At 38.0% G+C, this 21,715-nt stretch overlaps 1 protein-coding gene across 1 annotated transcript in view; it reads left to right on the top strand.

Moving 5' to 3' along the window:
• Positions 1–21,715, top strand: part of TEX11 (testis expressed 11) — a 508,239-nt gene that overhangs the window by 41,239 nt on the left and 445,285 nt on the right. The window contains exons 5-7 of the mRNA XM_037820830.1: positions 5,741–5,821; positions 5,914–6,033; positions 20,432–20,512. Of these exons, the coding sequence (XP_037676758.1) occupies positions 5,741–5,821; positions 5,914–6,033; positions 20,432–20,512 (282 nt within the window). The remainder of the gene's footprint in view (positions 1–5,740; positions 5,822–5,913; positions 6,034–20,431; positions 20,513–21,715) is intronic.

Here is a 21,715-nt window from a genome sequence, read left to right as displayed (position 1 = left end):
TATATTCCTTCCTTCTTGCTTTTGGTTGAGTTTGCACCTCTTTTTCTAGTTCTTCCAATTTTGAGGTAGGGTCTCTGCTTTGAAGTCTTTCTTTTTTTTTTTAATGGAAAAATTTAGAGCTAGAAATTTCGACTCAGCACTGCCTTCATGGTATCCCATAAGTTTTGGTCTGTTGTATTTTCGTTTGTCTCAAGATTTTTCCTAATTTCACTTGTGATTTTTTCTTTAGCCCATTGGTTGTTTAAGAGTAAATTGTTTAATTTCCACATATTTGTGAATTTTCCATTTCTTTCTCTGATTTTGATTTCTAGTTTCATTCTCTTGTTGTCAGAGAAGATACTTTTATAATTTCAATATTTTTGAATTTGTTTAGACTTGCTTTGTGTCCTACCATATGGTCTACGTGAAATCGAGAACGTGTATTCTGTTGTTATTGGGTGAAGTGTTCTATATATATCTGTTAGGTCTAGCTGGTTTAGAGTGTCGTTCAAGTCTTGAATTTCCTTACTGTTCTTCTAACTAGATGTTCTATCCATTATTGAGAGTGGTGTGTTAAAGCGTCCTGCTGTTAATGTAAAACTATCAGTTTCTCGCTTCCCATCTGTCAGTATTTGCTTCACATATTTTAGGGCTCTGCTGTTAGGTGCATATATATTTATAATGGTTACATCTTCTTGTTGAATTGACCTCTTCATTAGTGCATAATGACTGTCTTTGTCATTCATAACTGCTTTTGAATTAAAGTCTATTTTATCTGATATTGGTTTGGCTCCTCCAGCTCTCGTTTGTTTACCCCTTGCATGGTATCTATATATTTTTTCATCCTTTCACTTTCAACCTACTTGTATTTTTGCATTTAAGGTAAGTTTCTTGCAGACAGCATATAGTTGGGTCATGCTCTGTTTTTTTTTTTTTTAAATCCGTTCTGCCTATCTCTGCCCTTTGACTGGAGAGTTTAATCATTTACATTTAAAGTGACTACTGATAATGCTGAACTTCCTTCTGCCATTTTGCTCTTTAGCCTTTGTAAGTCTCATACCTTTTTGGTTCCTGATTTTCTTTGTCAATGCCTCCTTTTATATTTATTTGATTTTGGTACAGTATTAAGTGCCTTCTCTTTTGTATCTGGATATATTTTTCATGTATTTTCCCTGTGGTTACCATGGGATTAAAATTTAACATCCTAAATATGTAACAGTCATATTTGGTTTGATACCCACTTGACTTCAATAGCATACAAATATACTTATCCTTTACCCATCTGTCCCCCCACTTTTTTTGGTACTTGTTACTGCTTATATCTTTGTACCTTGTATATCCAAAGCTATAGATTTATCATTACTTTTATGCATTTGCATTTTAGGAAGTAAGAAGTGTAGTTACATACCAAGCAATACAATAATATTGGAATTTATATTTACCCAAATGGCTACTTTTACCAGAGGTCTTTATTTCTTTATGCCTCTTTGAATTACTGTCTAATGTCCTTTCCTTTCAGTGTGAAGAACTCCCTTTAGCATTGCTTGTAGGGCAGGTCTAGTGGTGATGAGCTCCCTCAGCTTTTGTTTATCTGTGAATGTATTAATTTCTCCCTCATATTTAAAAGAAAGTCTTATCAGATATAAAATTCTTGGTTGCCAGTTGACTTCTTTCAGCACTTGAGGTATTTCAACCCTCTGCCTTTTACCTCCATGGTTTCTGATGAGAAATCAGCACTCAGTCTAATTGGGACTCCCTTGTACGTAGCATGTTGCTTTTCTTTTGCAGCTTTCAGAACTCTCTCCTTGTGTTTGCATTCAATAGTGTGGTCAACATATGACAGGGTATATTTTTCTTCATGTTTATCCTGTTTGGTGTTCTCTGGGCTTCTTGGATTTGCATATTCATGTCTTTTGCTAAGTTTGGAAAGTTCTCTCTCATTATTTCTTTGAATATTCCTTCTCCTTTCTTTCTTTCTTTGCCTTCTGGTACTCCCATAGAGGGTATATTGGTATGCTTGATGGTGTCCCAGTGATGTCTTAATCTATTTTTGCTTTTTATAATTCTTTTTTCTTTCTGCTTCTTAGCCTGAGTCATTTCAGTTATCTTGTCTTTGGGTTTGTTGATTCTTTCTTTTGCCAGCTTCAATCTGCTATTGAAACCTTCTGGGGAATTGTCCATTTCAGTTATTTTGGTCTTCAACTCCAGTAGTTTTGTTTGGTTCCTTTTTAAAATTTCTGTCTTTTTATTGAGAGTCTCATATTGCTCATTCATTGTTTTCCTGATATCCTTTAGTTCTTTCTCCATATTTTCCTTCATGTTGAGCATTTTAAGATAGGTTTTTAAAACTTTTTGTTTGGAATGCCCACCTTGTGTCTTCTTTGTTGGTGTTTTCTGGATTTTTATCCTCTTCCTTTGGATGGGCCATTACTACTTGTTTCTCTGTCTTGTACTCTTTTGTTGTACATTGTACATTTTAATATTTTAAAATGTTAACTCTGGGATTTATTTCATAAGATGTCTATTTTTTGTTTTCATATCACCTGGTAATAAGATAGAGTTTCTCTCGAGCTTCGACCCTCCTATCTGGAAGGTCTGCTTGAGGTGAATAGTATGCATGGTCCAACCTGTCTTTTCTGTCCCTGTGGCTTGTAAGTGGTTTTGGACATCCCCTCTTTACAGGAGTTTGAATGCCTCTTCTATTTCTCAGGAGACATACCTTCCTCTCCCAGTTGTTTAAAGCAGGAAAGCCTTTGCCCCAGACTCTCTGCTTCTATAGTTTCTTATACTCTTTCCTTGTCTCAAGCTGCTTTTGCCTGGAGGTCAAATTCTGAGAGTGTGCCATGCTAGAGGGAAGTTTTCCAAGTCGGTCTATCCCAGCTGAAACAGGGCCAGGGATCCAGAAAGAGGGTGCAGACTGGCTCCAATGTCTCCTGGGGAGGGGATCATGAAGCTTGCCAAGAACATCTTTAATGGCTCCCCAAAGCTGAGTTTTCTTGACCTGCCCAGCAAATGCAGCCCTTCAGCTGACTGTTCCCCACATCCCTGAGGAAGTATAAGGTATTTAAGTCTCCACTGCCTCCTTTGTCCTGGGTGGGTTGGGACAATGGCCACTGTCAGAGCTGGCTCCAAGCAACCCAAAATCGCTAATAAAAAGCCATGATCAGTAATTGCCCATGTTCACCCTTGGTCTTGGGGAAGAGAATTTTTATGTCCCTTTCTGTCACCGGCTAGGGACTGGCTTGGAGTGTGGAATGAGCAATTTGCTGGTCTTTTCCATAATTCATCAGCCTCTTCCCCTCTTCCATGGATGCTGTACAGTATTCTATTCTGCTTGGGAGTTTCAGTTTATGGCAGCAGATAGTTTCTGTCTGTTTAATAGTTGTTTTGAGTAGTAGGGGTGAATCCTGGAGCTCCCCACTCTGTCATCTTCCCACAGTTTTCATCTCGACTATGATTAACTATTTGAGGAACTTTCACACTGTTTTCCACAGTGGCTGCACCATTTTATGATCCCACTGACCATATACGAGTGTTCCAGTTTCTCTGCATCTTCACCAACAGTTGTTTTTTTCCCATTTTAAAAATAATAATCATCCTAGTGGGTATGAAGTAGTGTCTCATTGGTTGTTTGATTTTTATCTCCCTGATGATGTTGAGCAACTTTTCATGTGCTTATTGGCCATTTGTATATCTTCTTTGGAGAAATGTCTATTCAAGTCTTTTGCCATTTTTAAAATTTTTTGCCTTTTTGTTGTTGAGTTGTAGGAGTTCTTTGTAAATTCTGGATATTAAACCCTTATCAGATATATGGTTAGCAATTATTTTTCCCATTCTGTAGGTTCTTTTCACTTTCTTGATAATGTCCTTTGATTCACAAAAGTTTTTAATTTTGATGAAGTCCTATTTATCCCATTTTCTTTGGTTGCTTGTTCTTTTTGTGTCCTATCTAAGAAAGTTTTGCCACATCCAAGGTCATGAAGATTTTCCTCTGTGTTATCTTCTAAGAGTTTTATGGTTTTAGCTCTTATATTTAGATCACTGTTCCAGTTTGTGAGTGCTGCCTTTTTGCAAAAATACCAGAAATGGATTGGCTTTTATAAAGGGGGTTTATTTGGTTACACAGTCACAATCTTAAGGCCATAAAGTGTCCAAGGTAAGGAATCAAAAATTGGGTACCTTCACTGAAGGATGGTTAATGGCGTCCGGAAAACCTCTGTTAGCTGGGAAGGCACGTGGCTGGTTTCTGCTACGGAGTTCTGGTTTCAACATGGCTTTCTCCAAAATGTCAGTGTCAGCTTCCAATGGCTGTCTTCAAAATGTCTCTGTAAGCTGCAGCACCTCTTCAAAATGTCACTCTCAGTTGCTCTCAACTCTTTCTGTTTGTCAGCTCGTTTATATGGCTCCAGTGATCTAATTCAGACACACCCTGAATGAATGGGGTAACACCTCCATGGAAATTATCCAATCAAAGGTCTTGCCCACAGTTGATTGAGTCACATCTCCATGGAAACACTGAACCAATAGATTCCAACCTAATTAACGCTAATACATCTGCTCCCACAAGATTACATCAAAGATAATGGCATTTTGGGGGACATAATACATCCAAACTGGCACAATCATTGATCCATAACGGCGTAATTTTGGTATATGGTTTGAGGTAGGGGTTCAGGTTCATTCTTTTGCATGTTGAAATCCAGTTTTTCATGGCACCGTTTTTTTTAAGAGACTATTCTTTCTCCATTGAATGGACTCTATATCCTTGTCAAAATCCATTTGGTCACACATATATGTACAAATATTGTCTTTTAATATTTCCTCAGAAGATGTGTTCTCAGTTCTATTTTTGTTATTTTTATTATTATATATTTTTGTTATTGCTCATCTTAAGACCATTTCTCTTAAATTATGGAGTTTAAAACAGAATGCTGGACTCTAATAAATGCTTATGGTTACTTTTTGTTTGCATTACACCATTGAAAATGGATAGACAATTAAATATTTTCTCAAATATCTGCTCACATAATAAATAACCATTTTTAGTGGCATAATTTTTAAAAACTATTTATCTCCCTCCTCCCTACGTGAGACCTGACTCCCAGGAGTGTAAGTCTTCCTGGAAATGTGGGACATGACTCCCAGGGATGAGCCTGGCCCAGTCATCATGGAATTGAGAAAGCCTTCTTGGACCAAAATGGGGAGGAGAGATGAAACAAAATAGAATTTCAGTGGCTGAGAGATTTCAAATAGAGTAGAGGTCATTCTGGAGGTTATTCCAGATATATATCTATATATTGCATTATACAGATATCCCTTTTGTAGTTTTTGTGTATTGGAATAATTTGAAGGAAATACCTGAAACTGTTAAACTGTAATCCAGTAGCCCTGATTCTTGAAGGTGATTGTATAACTATATAGCTCTTAAAGTGTGACTGTGTAATTATGAAAACCTTGTGACTGAGACTCCTTTTATCCAGTGTATGGACAGATGAGTAAGAAAACAAAGACAAAAAATAAACAAATAATGGGGGGGGTAAGGAGTATGGGATGTTTTGGTTGTTCTTTTTTATTTTTATTTTTATTCTTATTTTAATTTTTTTGGAGTAATGAAAATGGTCAAAAATTTGGTGATTGTAATCAACATACAGCTATATGATGATACTGTGAACTATTGATTGTACACTTTGGGTGATTATCTGGTATGTGAATATATCTCAATAATATTGCATTTAAAAACTATCTGACTTCTATCTTCTAGATGACTATGAAGACTGGAAAAGGATGGGTAGATGTTGGAAATGCTGTACTTGCTGATGGATTTTTTCATTCTGCCATGGCTGTAAGTTACTATTAAGTTCTAGGCATAGCAATTTATTAGTAACAGCTGTGGTTATTCTAAACATTATGTTATATTGTGGTTTTATTTTCCAGAGTCTGGAGCAATTATATGGCAGATTAATGGATCGGAGCTCCACTGAGGCCCACTTGACCATGCAGAAGATTGCTGTGGAGCGAGATCTCTTTAAAGTGCTCTCTTATCAGGCTGAAGCAGTAGGTATCATAGTTACCAGGAACTCACGGTGGGGCATTTTATATATGTAAATGCAAAAATGATGAGATGTAAAGTCAGATGCCACTGACCTTGTATTTGGCTTTTTAAAATCTCTTATATCTGAAGATGACTTTACTAATGGTAGTTGGTGTCTGTGTGGAGTTGGATGTGGTTGAAAAGACATATATAGCTAAATGTAATTTTTAAACACTGCAAAGTAGTATCTGTCATTTGATTTATGGCAGCAGGCTCTACTTGAAACACCTGTCTGAGTTTATGGCTCTCTCTTACGTTCACAGCCTGCCTAAAATATTTGCCTGGAAAGAGCCTTCTCATTCGCAATTCTCCTGGTTTTTTTGCTGATGTTTTCTAGAATTCTGTGGCTATCGCACAGTGTTCAAAGTTGTGCTTTAGCTGTCTTTGGCTTGTGAGTTTCCTCCTTTATGTCACCATGCAGTTAAGTGTGATTTTCAGTTGACAAAATGTACATTGTGATGTGTTTTCCTTCTGTGGTTACATAATTCTAGAAGTGAAAAGACCCTAAGAATCATTCAATGTAATCCCCTTTTTATTTTTTAATACCTTTACTAATATATAATTCACATACCATAAATTCACCCATTTAAAGTGTGCAATTAAATGATTTCAGTGTATTCACAGAATTGTACAACCTTAATCACAGTCTAAGTTTAGAACATTTTCATCACCCCAAATAGAAAATCCCTACCCTGTGACTCCTGTTCCTCCCAACCCCAATCTTAGCAAGCACTAATCTACTAAATCTATAGATTGCTTATTCTGGATATTTCATGCAAATGGAATCATATATGTGGTCTTTGTGATTAGCTTTTTCCACTTAGTGCATTGTTTTCAAGGTTCACCCATGTTGTAGCATGTATCAATACTTCATATATTTTTATTGACAACTAATGTTCAATTATATGGATATATTGCATTTTATTTATACATTCATCAGTTGACAGATATTTGGTCTGTTTCCACTTTTTGACTGTTATGAATACTGCTGCTATGAGTATTTGTGTTCAGGTAACTCAGTTTAACCTTTTGAGCCACTGCCAGACTGTTTTCCACAGCGGTTGTACCATTGTACAGTCTTATCAGTTGTCTTGAGGATTTCAATTTCTCTAGATCTAACAGTTTTCTAGTTTTAGCCCTTATATTTGGGTCTGTGATCCATTTAGCATTTATTTTTACATGATGTAAGGTAGGGGAATCCAGCTTTGTTCTTTTGCATGTTGGTATTCATTCGTCACAACATCATTTGTTGAAAACAACTCTTCTTTCTACATTGAATGGTGTTGGCACTCTTGTCGAAATAAACTGATCTTAAATGGGGTTTTTTGCCTCTGGTCTCTTGATTCTATTCCATTGATTCGTATGAGTTCTTCAACTTTGTTCTTTTTCAAGATTGTTTTGGCTATTTTGGGTCCCTTCAATTTCCATATGAATTGTTGAATCTGCTTGTTATAATTCATGAAAGAACAGTCGTATATTTGTACTATTAACCAGAGTCCATCGTCCACAACAGGGTTCACTGAGTTATGCAGTCCCATGTTTTATCTTCTAACTTTCCTTCTCAAAAAGAAAGTGTTCATTGCACTCCCAATAATGTGCTACCATTACCACTATCCATTTTGAAGCATTTATAATCAACCTAAATAGAAATTCTGCACAAATTAAGCATCTACTCCCTGCTCTCTACCCCCATTCTATACCCTGCTAACCTATATTCTACTTTCTATCTCGATGAGTTTACTTATTACTGTCAGTTCATATCAGTGAGAGCACACAATATTTCTCCTTTTGTGTCTGGCTTATTTCACTCAACATAATGCCCTCGAGATTCATCCATGTTATTGCATGCATCAGGACTTCATTTCTTCTTACAGCTGAATAATATTTCATTGTATGTATATACCACATTTTGTTTATCCATTAATTGGCTGATGGACACTTGGGTTGCTTCCATCTTTTGGAAATTGTGAATAGTGCCACTATGAATATTGGTGTGCAGATATCTGAGTCCCTAGTATGTAACATGTTGCTTTTCTCTTGCAGCTTTCAGAACTCTCTCCTTGTCTTGTAAATCTTGGGGTGCATTTTTCTTCATGTTTTCCTGCTTGGTGTTCTCTGAGCTTCTTGGATATACATATTCATGTCTTTTGCTAAGTTTGGGAAGTTCTCTGTCATTATTTCTTTGACTATTCCTTCTTCCCCTGTTCAGTTTGCTAAAGCTGTTTTTATGCAAAATACCAGAAATGTCAAAAAGGTGAAGAGGCAGCCAACTCAATGGGAGAAAATATTTGGAAACCACATATCTGATAAGAAACTATATCCTGCATGTATAAAGAAATCCTACTACTCAACAAGAATAGTACAAACAGCCCACTTATAAAATGGGCAAAAGATATTAAAAGGTATTTTTCCAAAGAGGAAATATAAATGGCTAAAAAACACATGAAAAAATGTTCATCCTCCCTGGCTATTAGGAAAAAATATGTACCGGAAATGGATTGGCTTTTATAAAGGGGATTTATTAGGTTATAAACTTACAGTTCTAAGGCCATAAAAGAGTCCAAACTAAGGCATCAACAAGAGGATTCCTTCACTGGAGAAAGGCCAATGGCATCTGGAACACTTCTGTTAGCTGGGAAGGCACGTGGCTGGCATCTGCTAGTCCTTTGCTCCCAGGTTGCATTTTAAATTGGCTTTCTCCAAAATGTCACTGGGCTTCTGTCCCTCTTAGCTTCTCTCAGCTCTCTGCTTGGTTCTGCTGGGTCGTTTCTCTCAAAGCATCTGGGAGTCCTCTTTTAGCATCTGGGTCTTTGTGGGCTCTCAGCTCTCTTAAGGACTCCAGTGATCTAATTAAGGCCCACCCTGAATGAGCAGGGTCACATCTCCATGGAAGTAATCTAATCAAAAGGTCTTGCCTGCACTTGGGTGGGTCACATCTCCATGGAAACAACCTAATCGAAAGGTCCCACCTACAATAAGCCCACATCCACAAGGCTGGATTAAAAGAACATGGTCTTTCCTGGGGTGCATAACAGTTTCAAACAGGCACATCCCCCCTTTCTCTTTCTTACCCTTCTGGGACTCCCATGGTGTGCTATTAGTGTGCTTGATGGAGTCCCATAGCTGTCTTAGGCTATCTTTGCATTTAATATTCTTTTTTGTTTCTGTTCATTAGCCTGACTCATTTCAAGTGTCTTGTCTTCAAATTCACTGATTCTTTCTTCTGCCAGCTCCATTCTGCCCTTGAAATCTTTCTGGGCATTTTTCATTTCCATTATTGTAGTCTTCACCTCCAGTAGTTCTGTTTGGTTTCTTTTAAAAATTTTTGCCTATTTAGACTCTTATATTGTTTATTCACTGTTTCCCTGATACCCTTTAGTTCTTTCTCTATACTTCCCTTCATCTCCTTAAGCATTTTTAGTATCATTTTAAAAGGCTTTGTTTGGTATGTCCACTTTGTGTCCTTCTTTGTTGGTGTTTTGTGGATTTTTATCCTCTTCCTTTGAATAGGCCATCATTTCCTGTTTCTTTGTCTTGTGATCTTATTGCACACTGTACATTTTAATATTTTAAAATGTTAACTGTGGGATTTACTCCCTGAGATGTCTTATTTCCTGGTTTTGTAAGCAGCTGGTGATAAGATGTATTTTCTGGAGCTTTAGCCCTCCTATCAGGAAGGTCTGCCCAGTATGCATGCAGTGTGCAGGGTTTTCCCTGTCTTACTGGACTTATGTCTTGTCCTGGGCTTTTGCATGCTAATTGTTTTGGACTTCCCTTATTTACAGGAGTTTGGTTGTCCCCTCTGTTTTCCAGGGGACAAACCTCCCTCTCCCAGGTGTTTCAAGCCAGCAGGCCTTTGTTCTAGACTGTCCACCTTTATAGTTTTTACACTCCTTTTGTTGTCTCACACTGCTTTTGCCTGGAAGGCAAATTCTGGGGGTAGGGTCAAGACAAAGAAACAGGAAATGATGGCCTATTCAAAGGAAGAGGATAAAAATCCACAAAACACCAACTTATACAATTTGGACTTTCCCAGCCAAAATAGGGCCAGGGATCCACAAAGGGGACGCAGACTGGGTCAGGAAGGGTGCCAAAAGCTGCTCTGATTTTTCCTGGCTTACCCAGCAATGTAGCCCTTCAGCTAACTGTCCCCTGCATCTCTGAGGAGGCCTTGCATCCTTGATTCTCCATGGCCTCTGCCCCTTTCCAGGGAGGGTTGAAACAATGGTTGCTACTGCCTTTGTCCAGGGTGGTGTTGAAACTGACTGTCCTCAGAGTCAAGATCCAGTGATCCAAATTCATTAATCAAAAGCCATGATCGGTGATCAGCTGTGCACACCTTTGTTCTTCAGAAAGGATATTGTTATGTCCCTTTCTGTCAGCAATAGCTAGCCAGGGACTGGACACCAAGGCTGTCTGCTGCAAGAGTGGGGGATGTGTACTGGTAATCGCTGCTGGGGAGAGCAATTTACTGTTCCTTACAGTAATTTAGCAGCCTCTTCCTCTTGCTCTTCCCTGGATGCTGTACAATGTTCTTCTGGCCTCTGGAGTTTCAAAATAGTTGTTTCAGACAGTTCCTGGGTGTTTAATAGTTGTTTTCATGGAAGGATTGAATCCTGGAGCTCATCTTTCCCAGAAGTCAACATTTAAAAAAAGTCTTTATTCCCTATCTTCTGGGTTTGAAATACTGATTTCTGTTCCCAAAAAGATGAATAAATTTTTAAGTCTTGTTTGAATTATTAGAGTTTTGTTTTCTCTAAGAGTTAATCTTAGAAATGATAGACCCTTTTGGTTTCTTTGAGCATTAAAGGCTCATGTTGTTTTATATGTTATAAGAAAAGAAAGCACATCCTCTGATAAGGGGTTTGCCACTCAGCATTTCTCTTTTATAATAAGGTTTTCTGTGCCTCAAATAATGAATAAATCAGCAGTTAATCATCAAACATTTATTGTGTAAATGGGAATATTATTTTGTCATCTCTGATAATTGGGATTTGCCTTACTGAAGCTCTTCTGTTTGCAACTTACTTTCCCCTTTAATTACAAAATCTAATAAAGCCTTAGAGGAGGGGATCTATTCAGCAAGATGTCAAGCTTAATATTCATCAGGAAGATATAGGAAAAAACTAGAGAGAAGGCAGCTTCTTACATTTGTTATCTTTTCTCCTCTATTCAGTCCTTTTCTTATCTAAAACCCTAGAATATTTAATGCCACATAAGAGAGAGAAAATAAAATAGCTAATGTTAGACTTTTTCCCTGGAAAGGACCTTATAGGATTCTTTTCTAGTATATGTCCATGTTTTATTTTAATACAGCTAAACTCTTAAGTGACTGAAATAGCCTCTTCTACAAGTACATAAATAATATATGTGTGATTGTTGTTTTCATTCACTTGGAGTGTTCAGTCATAGAATGGGAGAGCTGAAAGTAATTCTAGAGATAATCTGGTAAGTCTCCTAATTTTATAGATGAGGAAGCTAAAACCACAAGATCTTAAGGTTCAAGGTTAAACATAGTAAATGACAGAGTATCTCTTCTGGCTCCAAGGTGGGATTGTATTAAGCTGCCTTTCATAGAGGCTGTTCACAGCAGTTCAGACTATGAGGTTATTGTGAGCCCCTTTTAGAATAAATGACTAATATTTAATTTCTCTGTTCTGGATTGCTAACGCTGCTGTCTTGCAAAACACCAGAAATGGATTGGCTTTTTTTTTTTTTTTATCTTCATTTTATTGAGATATATTCACATACCACGCAGTCATACAAAACAAATCGTACATTCGATTGTTCACAGTACCATTACATAGTTGTACATTCATCACCTAAATCAATCCCTGACACCTTCATTAGCACACACACAAAAATAACAAGAATAATAATTAGAGTGAAAAAGAGCAATTGAAGTAAAAAAGAACACTGGGTACCTTTGTCTGTTTGTTTCCTTCCCCTATTTTTCTACTCATCCATCCATAAACTAGACAAAGTGGAGTGTGGTCCTTATGGGTTTCCCAATCCCATTGTCACCCCTCATAAGCTACATTTTTATACAACTGTCTTCGAGATTCATGGGTTCTGGGTTGTAGTTTCATAGTTTCAGGTATCCACCACCAGCTACCCCAATTATTATTATTTTTTTTTTGTTTTTTTATGCATTTTATTGTAAACTTTAACATATATACATAGCAGTGATAATTTTCAAAGTATGATTCAACAAGTAGTTAGAAAATTTCAAAGAATGTTATGGGTTACAGTTCCACAATTACAGTTATTTCTGTTATTGATAAATATAACATAAAAGCAGAAAGGTGTTAACTTTCAAAGTACAGCTGAACAAGCAGTTAACATAGGTCATTTCAAAAAATGTGCTGTGTTACAGTTCTACAGTTTCAGTTCTTACTTTGTTGTGAAATATAGGATATATACAGAAAGGTGATAACTTTCAAAGCACAATTCAATGAACAGTTCTAGAGCAAATTTCAAAGAATGTTATAGGTTAGAGTTCCACCACTTCAGTTATTTTCATTTTTTTTTTTAAATTAAATTCAGTTTTATTGAGATATATTCACATACCATACAGTCATCCATGGTGTACAATCAGCTGTTCACAGTATATTCATATAGCTTTGCATTCTTTACCACAATCTATTTCTGAACATTTTCCTTACGTAAGAGAATCAGAATCAGAATAAAAAATAAAACTAAAAAGGAACACCCAAATCACCCCCCCATCCCACACAATTTGTCATTTAGTTTTTGTCCCCATCTTTTTTTTTTTGTCAGTTTGATTCCATTTTTTTTATCTTCATTTTATTGAGATATATTCACATACCACGCAGTCATACAAAACAAATCGTACTTTCGATTGTTTACAGTACCATTACATAGTGGTACATTCATCACCCAAATCAATCCCTGACACCTTCATTAGCACACACACAAAAATAACAAGAATAATAATTAGAGTGAAAAAGAGCAATTGAAGTAAAAAAGAACACTGGGTACCTTTGTCTGTTTGTTTCCTTCCCCTATTTTTCTACTCATCCATCCATAAACTAGACAAAGTGGAGTGTGGTCCTTATGGCTTTCCCAATCCCATTGTCACCCCTCATAAGCTACATTTTTATACAACTGTCTTCGAGATTCATGGGTTCTGGGTTGTAGTTTGATAGTTTCAGGTATCCACCACCAGCTACCCCAATTCTTTAGAACCTAAAAAGGGTTGTCTAAAGTGTGCGTAAGAGTGCCCACCAGAGTGACCTCTCGGCTCCTTTTGGAATCTCTCTGCCACTGAAGCTTATTTCATTTCCTTTCACATCCCCCTTTTGGTCAAGAAGATGTTCTCCGTCCCACGATGCCAGGTCTACATTCCTCCCCGGGAGTCATATTCCACGTTGCCAGGGAGATTCACTCCCCTGGGTGTCCGATCCCACGTAGTGGGGAGGGCAGTGATTTCACCTTTCAAGTTGGCTTAGCCAGAGAGAGAAGGCCACATCTGAGCAACAAAGAGGCATTCGGGAGGAGGCTCTTAGGCACAACCATAGGGAGGCCTAGCCTCTCCTTTGCAGCAACCGTCTTCCCAAGGGTAAAACCTGTGGTAGAGGGCTCAACCCATCATGGAGGGATTTTTTGTTAAAAAAAAGTGCTGGGCCCCACCCTTAGAGTTTCTGATTCAGTAAGTCTTGGGTGGAACCTGAGAATTTGCATTTCTAACAAGTTCCCAGATGATACTAATGCTGTTGGTTCCCATTTATCTATTTTTTCTTTTGTTGCTTGTGCTTTGGGTGTAAAGTCTAGGAAGTGGCCGCCTAATACAAGGTCTTGAAGATGTTTTCCTACATTATCTTCTAGGAGTTTTATGGTACTTTCTTTGATATTGAGATCTTTGGTCCATTTTGAGTTAATTTTTGTGTAGGGTGTGAGGTAGGGGTCCTCTTTCATTCTTTTGGATATGGATATCCAACTCTCCCAGCCCCATTTGTTGAAAAGACCATTATGACTCAGTTCGGTGACTTTGGGGGCCTTATCAAAGATCAGTCGGCCATAGATCTGAGGGTCTATCTCTGAATTCTCAATTCGATTCCATTGATCTATATGTCTATCTTTGTGCCAGTACCATGCTGTTTTGGCAACTGTGGCTTTATAATAAGCTTCAAAGTCAGGGAGTGTAAGTCCTCCCACTTCGTTTTTCTTTTTTAGAGTGTCTTTAGCAATTCGAGGCATCTTCCCTTTCCAAATAAATTTGATAACTAGCTATTCCAAGTCTGCAAAGTAGGTTGTTGGAATTTTGATTGGGATTGCATTGAATCTTTAGATGAGTTTGGGTAGAATTGACATCTTAATGACATTTAGTCTTCCTATCCATGAACATGGAATATTTTTCCATCTTTTAAGGTCCCCTTCTATTTCTTTTAGTAGAGTTATGTAGTTTTCTTTGTATAGGTCTTTTACATCTTTGGTTAAGTTTATTCCTAGGTACTTGATTTTTTTAGTTGCTATTGAAAACGGTATCTTTTTCTTGAGTGTCTCTTCAGTTTGTTCATTTCTAGCATATAGAAACATTACTGACTTGTGTGCATTAATCTTGTATCCCGCTACTTTGCTAAATTTGTTTATTAGCTCTAGTAGCTGTATCGTCGATTTCTCAGGGTTTTCTAGATATAAGATCATATCATCTGCAAACAATGACAGTTTTACTTCTTCTTTTCCAATTTGGATGCCTTTTATTTCTTTGTCTTGCCGGATTGCCCTGGCTAGCACTTCCAGCACAATGTTGAATAACAGTGGTGACAGCGGGCATCCTTGTCTTGTTCCTGATCTTAGAGGGAAGGCTGTCAGTCTCTCACCATTGAGTACTATGCTGGCTGTGGGTTTTTCATATATGCTCTTTATCATGTTGAGGAAGTTTCCTTCAATTCCTACCTTTTGAAGTGTTTTTATCAAAAACGGATGTTGGATTTTGTCAAATGCTTTTTCAGCATCTATTGAGATGATCAATTGATTTTTCCCTTTTGACTTGTTAATGTGTTGTAATACATTGATTTTCTTATGTTGAACCATCCTTGCATGCCTGGAATGAACCCCACTTGGTCATGGTGTATGATTTTTTTAATGTGTCTTTGGATTCGATTTGCAAGTATTTTGTTGAGGATTTTTGCATCTATATTCATTAGGGAGATTGGCCGGTAGTTTTCCTTTTTTGTAACATCTTTGCCTGGTTTTGGTATTAGATTGATGTTAGCTTCATAAAATGAGTTAGGTAGTGTTCCATTTTCTTCAATGTTTTGAAAGAGTTTGAGTAAGATTGGTGTCAGTTCTTTCTGGAAAGTTTGGTAGAATTCCCCTGTGAAGCCATCTGGCCCTGGGCATTTATTTGTGGGAAGATTTTTGATGACTGATTGGATCTCTTTGCTTGTGATGGGTTGGTTGAGGTCATCTATTTCTTCTCTGGTCAGTCTAGGTTGTTCATATGTTTCCAGGAAATTGTCCATTTGTTCTACATTATCCAGTTTGTTGCCATACAGTTGTTCATAGTATCCTCTTATAGTTTTTTTAATTTCTTCAGGATCTGCAGTTATGTCACCTTTTTCATTCATTATTTTGTTTATATGGGTCTTCTCTCTTTTTGATTTTGTCAGTCTAGTTAGGGGCTTGTCAATCTTGTTGATCTTCTCAAAGAACCAACTTTTGGTGATATTTATCCTCTCTATTGTTTTTTTGTTCTCTATGTCATTTATTTCTGCTTTAATCCTTGTTATTTCTTTTCTTGTACTTGGTTTAGGATTGGTTTGCTGTTCATTTTCTAGCTTCTTCAGTTGATCCATTAGTTCTTTGATTTTGGCTCTTTCTTCCTTTTTAATATATGTGTTCAGTGCTATAAATTTCCCCCTTAGCACTGCTTTTGCTGCATCCCATAGGTTTTGGTATGTTGTGTTCTCATTTTCATTCGTCTCTATATATTTAGCAATTTCTCTTGCTATTTCTTCTTTAACCCACTGATTGTTTAGGAGTGTGTTGTTTAACCCCAGGTATTTGTGAATTTTCTAAGTCTCTGATGGTTATTGACTTCTAATTGTATTCCATTGTGGTCAGAGAATGTGCTTTGAATAATTTCAATCTTTTTAAATTTATTGAGGCTTGTTTTATGTCCCAGCATATGATCTATTCTGGAGAAAGTTCTGTGAGCACTAGAAAAGTATGTATATCCTGTTGATTTGGGATGTAATGTCCTGTAGATGTCTGTTAAATCTAATTCATTTATCAGATTGTTTAGGTTTTCAATTTCCTTATTGGTCTTCTGTCTGGTTGATCTAGCTATAGGAGAGAGTGATGTGTTGAAGTCTCCCACAATTATTGTGGAAACATCAGTTGCTTTCTTTAGTTTTGCCAGTGTTTCTCTCATGTATTTTGTGGCACCTTGATTGGGTGCATAGACATTTATGATTGTTATTTCTTCTTGTTGAATTGCCCCTTTTATTAGTATGTAGTGGCCTTCTTTGTCTCTCAAAACATCCCTGCATTTAAAGTCTATTTTATCTGAGATTAATATTGCTATACCTGCTTTCTTTTGGCTGTAGCTTGCATGAAATATTTTTTTCCATCCTTTCACTTTCAGTTTCTTTGTGTCCCTGTGTCTAAGATGAGTCTCTTGTATGCAACATATTGATGGTTCATTTTTTTTGATCCATTCTGCGAATCTATGTCTTTTAATTGGGGAGTTTAATCCATTTACATTCAACGTTATAACCGTGAAGGCATTTCTTGAATCAGCCATCTTATCCTTTGGTTTATGTTTGTCATATTTTTCCCCTCTCTCTATTAATATCCTTTATTGTACCCATACTGAATCTCTTTAGTACTGAACCTTTCTCCAAGTCTCTCTGTCCTTTCTTTGTTTCTCTGTCTGTAGGGCTTCCTTTAGTATCTCCAGTAGGGCAGGTCTCTTGTTAGCAAATTCTCTCAGCATTTGTTTGTCTGTGAAAAATTTAAGCTCTCCCTCAAATTTGAAGGAGAGCTTTGCTGGGTAAAGTATTCTTGGTTGGAAATTTTTCTCACTCAGAATTTTAAATATATTGTGCCACTGCCTTCTCACCCCCATGGTGGCTGCTGAGTAGTCACTACTTAGTCTTATGCTGTTTCCTTTGTATGTGGTGAATTGCTTTTCTCTTGCTGCTTTCAGAACTTGCTCCTTCTCTTCTGTGTTTGACAGCGTGATCAGAATATGTCTCGGAGTGGGTTTATTTGGATTTATTCTATTTGGAGTTCGCTGAGCATTTATGATTTGTGTATTTATGTTGTTTAGAAGATTTGGGAAGTTTTCCCCAACAATTTCTTTGAATACTCTTCCTAGACCTTTACCCTTTTCTTCCCCTTCTGGAACACCAATGAGTCTTATATTTGGACGTTTCATATTATCTATCATATCCCTGAGGTCCGTTTCGATTTTTTCAATTTTTTTCCCCATTCTTTCTTTTATGCTTTCATTTTCCATTCTGTCATCTTCCAGGTCACTGATTCGTTGTTCAACTTCCTCTAGTCCTGTACTATGAGTGTCCAGAATCTTTTTAATTTGCTCAACAGTTTAATTTCCATAAGATCATCCATTTTTTTTATTTAGTATTGCAATGTCTTCTTTATGCTCTTCTAGGGTCTTCTTGATATCCTTTGTATTCTGTACTATGGTCTCATTGTTCATCTTTAGTTCTTTGAGCAGCTGCTCTAGGTGATGTGTCTCTTCTGGTCTTTTGATTTGGGTGCTTGGGCTTGGGTTATCCATATCGTCTGGTTTTTTCATATGCTTTATAATTTTCTGTTGTTTTTGACCTCTTGACATTTGCTGAACTTGATAGGGTTCTTTTAGGATGTGTAGACCAATTGAAGTCCTTATCTCTAATTTATCAGATCTACAGCTTCGTGGAGTACACTTTCTCTAACTAACCAGCAGGTGGCGTCCACGAGCCACCTGTCCTCTACAAGCCAGTTCTCCCCTGCTTAGCCTTTTTGGTGAGTGGGGGAGTGAGTCTTGTGGGGTCCAATTGGTGTACCAAGCTTGCGTGTGTAGTTGGTGTTGCCCGCCCTGTATATGGGGCGTGTTTCTGGGCAGTCAGGGAGGGGGGGTGGCTCTAACAATCAAATCTCCCTGGTGATCCTAGAGTTTTAAAGCTGCTGCAATAGTCTAATCCTTCAGTTCAGTCCTGCCACAGTTTGTCTCTGCCAGTGACCCACAAGTCCTTGGTATTGGCGTATGGCTCCTGAGACTTGCAAGTGGGCCCCTCTTCCAGTCTGTGCACCCCGGGTCCTCTGTTGAGGGATGACTGTGCTATGTCACAGGTGAGTGCCATCCCCCCAGGGCAGTTCTGGGCTGCTGGGCTGTGTAGGGAGGTTCCCAGTCTGCTGAAATGATGGCTGAATGGGGCTTTGTTAATTCACACTGCTCCACCTTCCCAACTCTGGGACAATCAGCTGAAGTTGCAGGGAAGGCTAATGTCCATGCCCAGTTTTGTGGTGTGTGCCTGTTATTTGAAGCGCTTCCATCACACTGGGTTGTCTCGGGCAGCTCTGGGCTATGGGGCTGGCGATGGGCAGGAGTGTTTCCTGTCCACCAGGATGGTGGCTGTGAGTGGACACCCCCCTTTTCTTGGGAAGTTGTGGTGTTTAGTGAATTTTCTCAGCCACTGGATTATTGCCTTTTGTCTCAGAGCTCTCTTAGTTCTGCTCTTGTCTTGACCTGCCCAAATTGCAAGTCTTTGAAGCTTTCTGTATTGGGCTTCTTAGAGTAATTGTTTTAGAAAAAGAAAAAAGGATTAAAAAAAAAAAAAAGGGCCCTCCTCAGAGATCTAATGGGTTATTGAAATTCTAAGAGACAAAGCATTTAGGGCCATTAAGGAAAGGTCCACAGGGCAGAGAGATCAGCTTTTCTTCGGGATTTGCATATGAGCCTGAGGGCCTGAGCTCTGCCCTCCCCCTTTCTTTGTTCACCAGAACTCCAAAAATCCTCCGCTTTTATTTTGGAGTTTTTTGTGTTGTTTTTTTCTATGCCTGTCCCCTCTCTGCTGGGCTGGCTGCTCTCAGATTCTCTGGTGTCTGGTCTCAGTCTATCTATGGTTGGAGTTTGGATCAGTGGAATGAGTTTCCGATAAGAGCTGCCACTGCAGTTCTCCCTTCTTCTCCTTCCCGGAGCTGACAGCCCCTCCTCCCACGGGACTGTGCCTGGCAGGGAGGGGTGCGGGTCCCCTGGCCACAAGAACTTACAGATTTCGCTGATCTCAGCAGTTCCACCTTTTCATGAGTGTTGTATGAAGTATGCCCAAAGTCAGATTGCTCTGTGGTGTCCAGTCCACGCAGTTCCTGGCTTTCTACCTACTTTCCTGGAGGAGTAACTAAAAGATACAGCTCACCAGTCCACCATCTTGCCCCGCCTCCTGGATTGGCTTTTATAAATGGGGTTTATTTGGTTACAAAGTTACAGACCTAAGGCCATTAAGTGTCCAAGGTAAGACATCAACAAATAGAGTACCTTCATTGAAGGAAGGCCAGTGGCATCCAGGAAAACCTCTGTAAGCTGGGAAGGCACGTGGCTGGCATCTGCTCATCCCAGACTGAGTTCCAGCTCCTCTCTCAGTTCCTGTGCATTCATCAAAATGTTGCTCTTGGGGCGTTTGTCCTCTCTTAGCTTCTCTGAAGCAAAAGTCTGCTTTCAGTGGCCATCTTCAAAATGTCTCTCTAAGTTGTAGCAAGCAGTGAGCTCCTTCTGTCTGAGCTTTTATAGGGCTCCAGTGAACTAATCAAGGCCCATGCTGAATGGGCGGGGCCACACCTCCATGGAAATTATCTAATCAGAGTTATCACCTACAGTTGGGTGGGTTACATCTCCATGGAAACAACGTAATCCAAAGATTCCAACCTAATCAACACTAATAACATCTGCCTCCACAAGGTTGCATCAAAGAACATGTTGTTTTGGGGGACATAATACATCCAAACCAGCACATTCTCTAATGTGGAGATAAATAGAACTATTAAAATTGGAGAAGCCTCTATTAGACATGGCAGTATATCATTATATATATATATATGTATCATTATATCATAGCATAAGGTTGTATACCAGTTTCAGCATTTCCAGAAAAAGTAAATGTTTCTCACTCATTCAATGTCAACTCTGTGTTGCCACATATTCTTACCATTTAACCCTGTATTTTGAGCTGAGTATTTATATTTAGCTAGAGCAGTTACCCTTGCTAAAAGATTGGCAAACAAAGTAAGACATTTTAACATTTGTTAAAAGTATGTTAAAACTGATTTATAGACAAACAGCTTGTCATTTAATTTTAACCAATTATTGATGTTCTTTTGCTTTCTCAGGCAGTTGCTCAAGAGGATTTTCAAAGAGCATCTACATGTATACTGCGCTGTAAAGATATGTTGATGAGGCTACCTAAAATGGTGAGTGAAGTCTTTGCATTTATTTTCCAAGAGTTTGAACATATGCTATTCTCATGCTTTAGGAATAACCACTTCTACTTCATACAGTCCTGTTTGAGATCAGTTCCACTTACATGATTGATCTTTGAAATATTTTGCCTCCTTTGTTCTTTTCCAGAAAAGGCATTTGAAAAAGTGATATGGGTTATTTCTTAAAATTTCTTGCTTTCCCTCTTACTATCAAACCGTTTTGATAATACTTCTTCCATATTTCATGCTACATGATGAAAGAAAGAAAAAACGAGAGTTTATTTATTTTCCTTCTGACCAAGTTGACAACGGTTAATTATGTCACTTTGGATTGGAATTTGGAGGTTTGAGAGATTTGACAGGGTAAAGCCTGCTTCTTGGACCGAATCTCATCAGCATTCCCAAATTGATACTTTCTTAGTTTTCTACTTCATCTTCCTTTTCCATTCTTTCTCTCCTAATTCAGTTCTCATACCTCCCTTAATCTTTTCACAGAAGAAATTGAGAACTGATAACAGATATCTACTTTGATGTTAGGGAGCGCATTCCCAGGGCTCCGTAAATTGTACCTACTTGTGAGATTAGCCTTACTTTCCCCCAAATTCTGTTATAATGTATATTATAATGTATTATAATATAATGTATAATGTTATAATGTGGAATAATGTATAATTTCATTCAGCCAACATTTTTGTATTGCCTGCTTTGTGCCAGGTACACTCTAATAGGCTTTTTTTTCCTTTTTTTTAAATTAAAATTTATTCATATACCATATAATCATCCAAAGTATATAATCCATCAATCACATTACCATCATATAGTTGTTCATTCATCACCCCAATCTATTTTTTTTAACATTTTCCTTATACCAGAAAAAGTGAAGGTAAGAATACAAAATTAAGAGTAAAAACAGAGCACCCAAATTGTCCTCCCCCTGCCCTATTTTTCTTTTAGTTTTTTTGCCCTCATTTTTCTACTCATCCATCCATACACTGGATAAAGGGGAGTGTGAGCCACAAGGCCTTCACAATCACATTGTCACCTCTTGTAAGCTCCATTGTTATACAGTTGTCTTCAAGATTCAAGGCTACTGGGTTGTAGCTTGATGGTTTCAGGTATTTACTACTGGCTATTCCAATTCATTGAAACCTAAAAAGAGTTATCTATATTGTGCGTAAGAGTGCCCACCAGAGT

The sequence above is a fragment of the Choloepus didactylus genome, chromosome X (assembly GCF_015220235.1).
Source record: "Choloepus didactylus isolate mChoDid1 chromosome X, mChoDid1.pri, whole genome shotgun sequence".
Lineage (NCBI taxonomy): Eukaryota > Metazoa > Chordata > Mammalia > Pilosa > Megalonychidae > Choloepus > Choloepus didactylus.
Note: the sequence above shows the minus strand (reverse complement) of the source record. Positions and strands in the feature narration are given on the sequence as shown.